The sequence below is a fragment of the Sinohyriopsis cumingii genome, chromosome 6 (assembly GCF_028554795.1).
Source record: "Sinohyriopsis cumingii isolate HCF-2022 chromosome 6, ASM2855479v2, whole genome shotgun sequence".
NCBI lineage: Eukaryota > Metazoa > Mollusca > Bivalvia > Unionida > Unionidae > Sinohyriopsis > Sinohyriopsis cumingii.
Window position 1 is genome coordinate 67,442,032 of NC_142966.1, and position 9,946 is coordinate 67,451,977.

General features: G+C 34.4%; 1 protein-coding gene across 2 annotated transcripts in view; it reads right to left on the reverse strand.

Annotated features, from left to right (window-relative positions):
* The window catches only part of LOC149797121 (synaptotagmin-12-like), a 90,534-nt gene that overhangs the window by 39,351 nt on the left and 41,237 nt on the right, over nucleotides 1–9,946 (reverse strand). For both annotated transcript variants that reach the window (XM_089961794.1, XM_089961793.1), the window contains one exon: nucleotides 9,194–9,329. In XM_089961794.1, coding sequence (XP_089817920.1) covers nucleotides 9,194–9,329 — 136 coding nt within the window. The remainder of the gene's footprint in view (nucleotides 1–9,193; nucleotides 9,330–9,946) is intronic.

The window sequence follows — 9,946 nt, forward strand, 5'->3', positions numbered from 1 at the left end:
AGAACTGTTGCCATTATAACGTAATTTGATTTGGTGATCAATAATGAATTGGTATAATGAAGTAAATGTACTGTTTGGGCTACAGTAATGATTGATGAGTTTCGTTTGAAAGATAATAATATCTGATGTTTCATTCCGAGCACGCACTCAGTACTTAGGCATTCATTAAGTGCGTACAGACCAATTTCAATCATTCAATGAAGGTTTCAGAAGTCCGGAAACCATAACTGAAATAACATTACATGAAGTGCCAGTCCGTGTATAAGCTTTTCCAATCTAAGCGGTCATATAAGGCTTATAAAGTGACGGATTAGATCAAGAATACACAATTCCAATATTTACATGGGCCAGAATTTAGTTGTCAGCATCAGAAATTCCGGATCATTAGGATACGTTATCAAGGATATTCTGATGCTGGCAACAAAACTCGATATAATAATCATGATTGAATAACTCTGATAATATTTTTTGTTAATTTTAGATAAATTAATAAAATCCCAAAACACAAAATTGCTTAATATTTCAACCTTCATCTTAATTCGTAAACCGCCATTTTTTGATCAGCTGATATGCTGCTGAATATACGTTTTGTGAATGAAGTGTGTGACTCATTTTTACAACTATCATTGCTAATAACACGAATTCTTCGACAGATGGGGGGGGGGGAGCAGTCCCAATTATGTTATTTACAGCTATTGTGCAGTTGTAAAATTTGGCATGAGGAATGGTACCACCGGCTGAATAACTAGGAAAGCTTATATCCGAGGCTCGTCTGATAGCGCTGGAGTCTTTGTGGCGGAACATTGTGAGAGACTACAACGGGAGTTTGGAATGAGATTGACAACACTTTTATGGCAGTTACTTTCAGAGGGATTGAATCAATTGATATATGACAGTAATTATTTTATCATTGATTTGCATTTGTTCCTATAACAGTACTCTGTTTATAGTTTTTGAAGCTTCTTGAATGGAAGTTTGCAAAGTGCTTTTCGAGAACCAAATGTAAATGGAGTAAACCAAATGCATTGTACACCAAACGTTGGGATGATTTCTCGTGTCTGTTACTGTTTAACAAATGGTTGTATAGTTGGGGGTAAGTCTGGTAATTTTATTTATGCAAACGTGTAGCATATTTGATAGGTTAATCGCATACAATTACATAACTGGCTTTTATTAGATCTAGCTGATTATATTGTGCTAGTATTATTTACCAGTCTGGAATTACTAGAATCAGTAGTGGAACTTATACAGTTCTAATATGTTACATATCGAATTCTGAAAACTGAATAATTTAAAGCTCCAATAAAAAGTGACCAATAGATCTGCTCTGTTCCTATTACATATGAGGTGTCTGTGGATAATTTTTAAAGAGGAATCCTTAGTATACATTAGCTAAGCAAGCAATGATTTTGTTTAGATTGATTCGTATCTTACGGCACAGCAATATACGTAGGCCATTTAGTGCCGAGGCAACTGGCGTGCAGTGCTTTGCCCAGAGATATACCACGTTAACCGACCTGGCCTTTCTGATTGTACAATTCGAACTCAGTGCGATTTACAGGATACCTATTATAAAGCATAGGACACACTATCCTTCCGACAGCAATCCACTTGAAATAACAATAGCATTATAAGTCTTGCGCAATATATCTTCAAAACATCAAATAAAAGACAAAACTTAATGTTCTTGATCATTCATCATGTAAACCTGATGATCGCCTATTTGTACAGCTATGATGATTAGGAAATATAAAGGATCGTTGTAGAATGGCACGAATGTTGGTTTTACATCTTTTTATATCTTTATTGATTAGATTTCATTTCATAGTAAAAACAAAGATCAATGGAGCAACAACATGACTAACAACAACTTTTCTTAGAGTCTAGAAAATGTCAGACATAAAATAAGATTCCTAGTGGTATCCAAAAATACCTGAAAACAGAATGAAAGAAACTGGTCATTCGAACAAATGTATTCGGTATCGTTATTATAATTATCCCCCTAGGTATTATCTTTTCACTGAAGAACTGATTACCACCGAAGACATGCCCATGAAACTTTTCTAGCTGAATAGAAGAAACATGCGTGATTAAATTAGATATAACCATAGGCTTGTTCCAAATGATTAATCTCAAAGTGTTGTGTTCCACGTATCTCAGCTGTATGATCAATACATGGTTGACATCGATTGTAGCACTTTTTAAGTTGCCGCATCAAGGATATTGAAATTCGATTGTGTCTCCACTAGATGGAAACCCCCAAGTGGGAGAATTCAAGTCATATGCCTTCAATTGCTGGGTTTTGGAAATAATGCTAGTACAAAATGAGTAAATGTTTAATTTTAGTAACACATTATAATGATTATAGTCTCATTAGTTTTCGAGAGATTGTTGTTTGAAATCATCGCAGAGACTTTGTTTGGCCATATTTACCCTACCACCTGAAAGATAAGTATACCTCTACCCATACTTGTCCCACCATCGACCATGAAACGAAATATATTATCAGGACAGATTCACGGTAATTGAAGCAGGTACCCTGAACATCACTTTTCATAACATTACAAGAAACAGGACTCTTGGGATATCTGGTTACAAATTATTGATTACCAATTATAGAAATAAAGTAATATTGAAAGCAAAATTTTAATTGAATGTAACAGTTATTCTAGAAAATATGTGTCGTTTAAAATCTTAAACACAATACATTGACAAATGACACCAATGACGCGACAATCAAAGACATTACAAAATAAAGAGAGTCCAACAGTAATAAAGATGGGTTTGATGGAAGTGCAACCATGCTAAAGTCCAATCACATGTGTGTAGAATACATGTTCATATGCACATTTTCTTTGAGAATTCCTTTTCAATGTTATGATCCTAACCTTTGAATTAAAAATGGACACGGATGGTAATCATAATGACTATGGCGTTAGTAACGATAATGCTGATAATTGTCATTGCTGCAATATAAGTTGTAATTTTAGCTCTTTAGTATGATTAGTAATAGCATTATTGATGGTGACATTTGTTCATCTTGCAGATGTTGTTTTGCAGGACAGATAAATACATTATACATCGTCTCTGTTATTGCCAGTATTGTCGTGTTGATGTTGGTCGTAGTGGTGATGATGGTATTCGTGATGTTACTGTTGACGTTCGGGGCCCCAAGTGGCCGAGTGGTCTAAAGCGCTTACCGTTCCTGTATCACTGGATCACTGGCATCTCACCTCTGTCTGCATGGGTTCGAGTCCAAGGCTCGACTAGCGTGGGTACGTGGGAAAGCCTACCAGTAGCTTCTCGTGGGTCGGTGGTTCTTCCCTGGGTTTTCCAAGGTTCTTCCTCCACCAGTTATACTGGCCGCCATGTATATCCTATCTTGTGCTGAAAAATGGCGTTAAACCATAGAACAACAACAACAACTGTTGACATTCCTTTAATAATTACTTGTTTTCAATGAATGCGTGTACTTAGGAATTGCATTAATATTTATCTCGGTTACTTAAATTTAATAAATGATAATGAATTCCAACAATCTCTGATAATGAACACGTGATCAGTTAGCCCAAGGTTGTAAGGTACATACGTGTATATTTTACTGGTTCGATAGAGGGGTTTACCTTGAGTTCCAACCTTTTACAGGTAAGTGTTGGTATGGTATAGATAAGGGCTAAGGCCTTGTTAGCCTCAGTGTCTTGGTTTGAGGAGCGTCGCAATAAGAATCCAGTAGTAACGGATTTTATGCATGCCAAGGTCAGCCATAGTTGGCTGCGTAAGAATCCTATTGGGAAAGGCACTTACATCGCATTTCCCACGCATAGGAAAGTACTGAAAGTACCGAAAGTGAACAACAAATCCAATCAACAACCTGAAAGAGCAATACTATTTTCCTATGCTGCGAACACAGTATTACCAGTTTTCTATCTGTCTGCCTATATTAATGCATCCTCTTTAACAGGTGAGTGAATGTACCGGAAACTTCTTTCCATGTCTATTAAAAAGGTAAAACACCCGTGAAAGGGTTTTGTTTGTGACTGTTTTCCCTACGATCCGCACAATAAGGATTATACTCACTTCTGAAAACTATTTGACTTAACTGTTATACATAACGTCATACAGTACTTGTAATTGATTGCAGGTTATGACAGCAGTTGGATTGATTTCAGGTGAAGATGTCAATGGCGAACCCATCGATGTTTATACAATAGCTTGAATTATCAGTTAGTCAACATGATTGAAGAGACCGATCAATATCATATAAATGAATAAGCAGGGTGAGAAATTAGCCAAGCTGTTGTGTTATTGGAAACAAAATCAAATACAAAATTCCAAAGATATCCTAAAATATAAGAATAATGTTTCTCTGGCAAATTACATATTTTAATTTGGTAAGAGCAATAATTTGCATATAAGATGCTCACATGATCTATTTTCTGAAACAAAGGAAACGTAACAGGATAGCCAAATGCCCTTGCATTACCTATTAGTATATTATCCCGTATAATACTTCATAATTAAAAGAATAATGATGCAACCTTTCTAAAATATTATTGAGATAGTATGTATGCATGTATGTATGTATGTATGTATGTATGTATGTATGTATGTATGTATGTATGTATGTATGTATGTATGTATGCATGCATGCATGCATGCATGTATGTATGTATGTATGTATGTATGTATGTATGTATGTATGTATGCATGTTTGTGTTTGTGTGCGTGTGTGTATGTGTGTGTGCGTGTGTGTGTGTGTGTGTATGTATGTATGTATGTATGTATGTATGTAATTAACAAATTAAATAGCAAATTTAAATTGTTCCAAATGCATAGGATCTTGAAGTGATCTCATTTGTCAAGAAACAAAGTATAGAGAAAATAGAGATGACAATGAACAATGCACCAGGGATATTATATATATATATATATATATATATATATATATATATATATATATATATATATATATATATATATATATATATATATATATATATATATATATATATATATATTCAGCAGTGCAATATGTTTAATAAACTACATGATTGATTTACATCCTTCAGTTTTAAAAATCGTTTAATCGAGCACGCCTTGTCCTCTTTTTTATTATACAAAACTATGTTGTTCACCATGGAACACCACCTTACTCAACCATCGTGTACTACCTTGTCATCATTGTGCGATATTGTGTTCACTATAGTGCAGTGCTCTCTTCACTACATTGGGGTACAGCGTGCACTAAGGCTTGTAAAAATAGTGTAATATGTATGCAATGTTAGTCACCTTTTACTACACAAGACTGAAAGACTGCATTTAGGCGTAGCTCTATCGATCAGTGTTATGATAGCATTGTAGTCTGCCTAACATACTAGAATGCACGATTTGCGCAGGTGCAATGATGGCGGTAGCATAATTATCACTAGAGACAATAATAATAATAAAGCATGTAGTTCGAACCAGATAAAACCAACAATGTTACCAGTTTAAACAAAAACAAAACCACTTAAAAGTAAAGATTCAATAACGGCGTATGATACAGATCCTTACGTAAGCAAACCATTATCAGGGAATCGATCGATACATCCTAATTGCATTAGACGACCTGTGGGGCAAACCTTTATCGGCGAATCGATTGATCTATTCGAATTGTATTAGATGACATGTGGGGCGAGCAACAGAAAGCATAGATGAAATATCTATATACATATGCCTGTTGACCTTTCGATATGCGTTGGATAAAATACAATATTTAATTTTGTTAAAAGCTCAACTTTCTCCACGTTCTAGAGAAATGTCAGTCTATTTCAGAAACACGTGATAACTAATAGCATTTTTATATGTATGATACTTTATATAGTTCGGTTACATTGATATAAAATGATGATAGTGCATTCAGTTATCACCATTCATGCTCATTACACATTAATTTAATCACAGTTACAATACGTTATTTGTCTGAGATGTCTGCATCGTGCTTTTATCTAATCAACACTCAACAAATAGAAAATGGCAGTACATTCTAGAGAGGTTTGTTAAAGGGCGCTAGTTGATATTTTGTGTATGTTTTTACAGACAATTTTCAATGCAAATCATGCATTTGTTTTCTATTGATGAAAATAGGTTCTACAAATGTGCCCCTTTTTCTTATTAGATCCATCATTTGTATTGATCTGGGTAAAAATACACATCCACAGGGAAGATTTGATCTTTGTTGAAATCAGTTAAATCCTAGACATTTTTTTTATCACCATGAATATCGAGTCCATCATAAACGTAATCTAACGATATATTAATGCCATGTCCAACCCCAATGTTCTTATTCTATGAAGATCTCGGAGATGCTCAATGTTAAAATTTCCTCATATGAAATAGATTCGGTTAACAATTACATGGGGATATCTGACACATGGAGAAATTATTATAAGTATGAAAATTATATATATTGATTAACCTAAATCGTCCTTTTAACAATATATGTTTTTTATACTTGTAGCACAGTAAATTGGACCATTTTAAGTTATTTGTTTTATATTTTAATCTTCCTCCGAATATGGGATGCTGTTGATTCTATAACAATATGTTGCACTGCGTTGAGCCAACGCATCCAATACAGAAAGACATATCTAAGTAGTGTTTACGAAGCAGAATTAGCATGTCTCAGTATTATTGATATTTACGTCATCGACCTGTTAATGCTGGCCTCTTACCCTGAGGTCTCAGGGATGCAGAATGATTCCGATAAAATGCGACACAAAGAGAAATAATCTGCGATAAGGTAGTTGTTATTACGCCTAGCGCAGGAAAACGTGTGCGGGTTCGAATCCCACAATCGGATCAATCCACGTTGGTATCCGTGGTATGTCCTTAGACAGGTCACTTTACAACAATGGCAATCGGCACTAAATAACCTGCTTGTGTTGCTGTGTCGTAAGACCCAAATCAAACTAAAAAAAAATAAATATTTGTTTGCGTCACTAATGCATATTATGCATTATATATATAAACTTTACTGTAAAGATACGTATTTAGACAGCGGCCAAACATAAAAGAGAAGTACATTATAGCATCATGATTTACCTGCACTGACCAGACCAAATAATTCATAAATTCCTCTAACCATTTATCCGCAGACATCTAAAATGCCGTTAGGTAAGACAGGCTTTAAAGCATCATGTGCTTATTTGGTCATTTTTAATTGTTTTATCAAATGTTTGTGTGATGCCATGCTGCTTAATTGATACTCTTGTTATATGGCAATATGTTCCAACCAAACATTAGTAAACATTATGATATATGCTTTTGATCTTAAATCGTTATCCTTTCGGATGGAGTCACACACACACACACACACACACACGCACGCACACACACACACACACATATATATATATATATATATATATATATATATATATATATATATATATATATATATATATATATATATATATATATATATATATATATATATATATAATTCTTTTAATCATTTCATTTGCTTCTTATTTATATTTTCAACGCCTTCCCTGATATCATCTCAGAGTAAATCGGGCTTCTGTTGTTATTTGAATTCATATCCAAATTCCAACTCTTTGTTTAGACTGAATTTGTACCATTCGATTAGTTCTGGGCGATATTTTTCGTTCAAATCAAGATTTTTCTGTTGATTCCTACTCTCTGCATAGTTAGTCTAAAATGCCTTTATTTCTATTGCGATAACTATTCCATAAATACACTTCTACAAGCAATGAATAGTCAGCTTCTTCTGCATTGACGTAGCACACACAATATTAGAGAAAGAGGTAACGTAATTATAGGTTATTGCATTTGTATGGGACAATATGAATGACTTTTTCGAATGGAAATACTGCACGACCTTGGGAGTGCATTATATCCATCCGACAAAACGAGTTCATATTTTCTCATACAAATGTAGTAACCTTTGTAATGTATGTTCAATTTTTTTAATTCTACCTAATGCTTAACTATATTAACAAAATACACTACAGGAAACAAAGTAGCTGAATGTATGCCGCATTCCAAACTAAATACACAAGTGCAGATTCATCATTACAGAGCAAAAACATTATTACTGCGCACATAACTCTGCCCAGATAAAATTTGAACTTAGTCCACATGAAATACATGGGATTGAAGAAGCGAGGGAGAAGCGTGTTGACATCTGCAAATGTGTTTCTGTTTCTGTCGTTGAATGTTTGAAATCATAAGGTGGGAAAAATATAAAGTCTTTCAATTGCAAATTATCAAAAAGACGCTATGGAATTGAATGCTTATTTCGAGTGCAGTAAGGAGGATGTAATTGCACTTATATTCGACATTAAAATACAATATCGAAATGTATAATCAAGATTAAGAACATGGCTCATGTAATTCGGATTTGCTGAACTAAGAAGGTACATTTTGAGGAAATTCAAGACGTAAAAGTGTAAGTATATTTTTTGCCATTCTTATCACCAGCTAAAGAAGACAGTACATGACCTGTCACTTTTATGTTATTTGTAAGGACCCTTTCTTGCGTCTGTTGTATAGCTAGCTTAAAGTTGAAACATTGTTTCAACAGAGTTAACGCGTAATGTGCCAAAGCAGCTGGTATGTGGCAGTCCACGAAACATCTGCTTGAGTTCATTCAGAAACAAATTTAAACAACCACAACGTAAAGCGCCTACTACGCGAGTGTACATGATTTGTTTACAAATCAAAGTGCTGGTGTCTGCGTCCTTTGTTTGTTTACATTAGTAAGTAGTTCCTCTATGCACGTGAATGCAATATGTGTATTTGCACGCGAGTTCAGTATCGGGTAATATTACACGATTCTGACAATGTAAGGTTAACGGAGAAAAGAATGAGCATAATAATTGTCATTCTTAGATGAGCTCACTTTACTTCGACTTCAATACTAACTTTCAGCATGTTAATAAACTGAACCGGAGAAAATGTTAATTTGTAATAGAGATATTAGTCCTTCAAATTCATGAAAACTATAATTATGTTATAATTTCTCTAGTTATGACCCGTAAGCTAAAATAATCGATCAATGTTTATTAATTTCTTCTTTTTGTCTGAAACTTTCGTCTTTGTGTGGCATAATTAAGTTTGTGAGAGTTTATAATTGTAGCTAATATAAGACGAAGAAAAAGCGTTCGGTTCTTCCTACTTTGTTTTCTACCTGTCATACTCCAGCGCAAACTCCAGCTGACCAATCTTCGGCATGTCAGGCTGCATTTCCAAAACGGATGAATCCGAAGCCACGCTGTCACATGACTCGGCCCGCCGTATTCCCTGGCCGAACTCTAAGTCTGATGCTGCAAGAATACAAGCATTGGAGTACAATTTATGCGTCTGCATCTACTTTGAAATGTGCAAATAGCTATATTTTGCGGTAGGTAGTGTTACATTTTTCTTACGTGCAATGTTTTGATAGTCACACGCTCTAATATTTCTCTTAAATCCGTTGCAAATTACGTGGCATGGAGTGACAATGCAAACTAGTTCCACGTCTCTTTATTGTCTTTTGTTTCTACAAGCACGCTATTGTGTTCCATTAGATTAACAGGTTCAGTAGTACATCGGCTTAAAAAAAGATCGAATATTTAGAGTAGTTTTAGGATAATGACTTTTTACAAATTCAACTCGTGCATATCCTGCTTCATTTTTTTTTTTTTTTTTTTTTTGTCAACTTAATGACTGTTCATTTGGAAGTGAAGAGATTTTTCATTTTAGTTAACAAATTGATTGCGCGGATTCATGAAGTAGTCAGTGATGTAGTCGGTGATACAGGTGAAACACAACAGAGCGGTCGCATCCGACAGACTTCAAAGCTGACATTCTTTAAACAAATATTGTTTAAATAATTGTGATTTACTTGCAAGTCTTTTGTGTTTTTTTAAATTAATTTTGCATGGGGTAAAAAGGTAGAAGT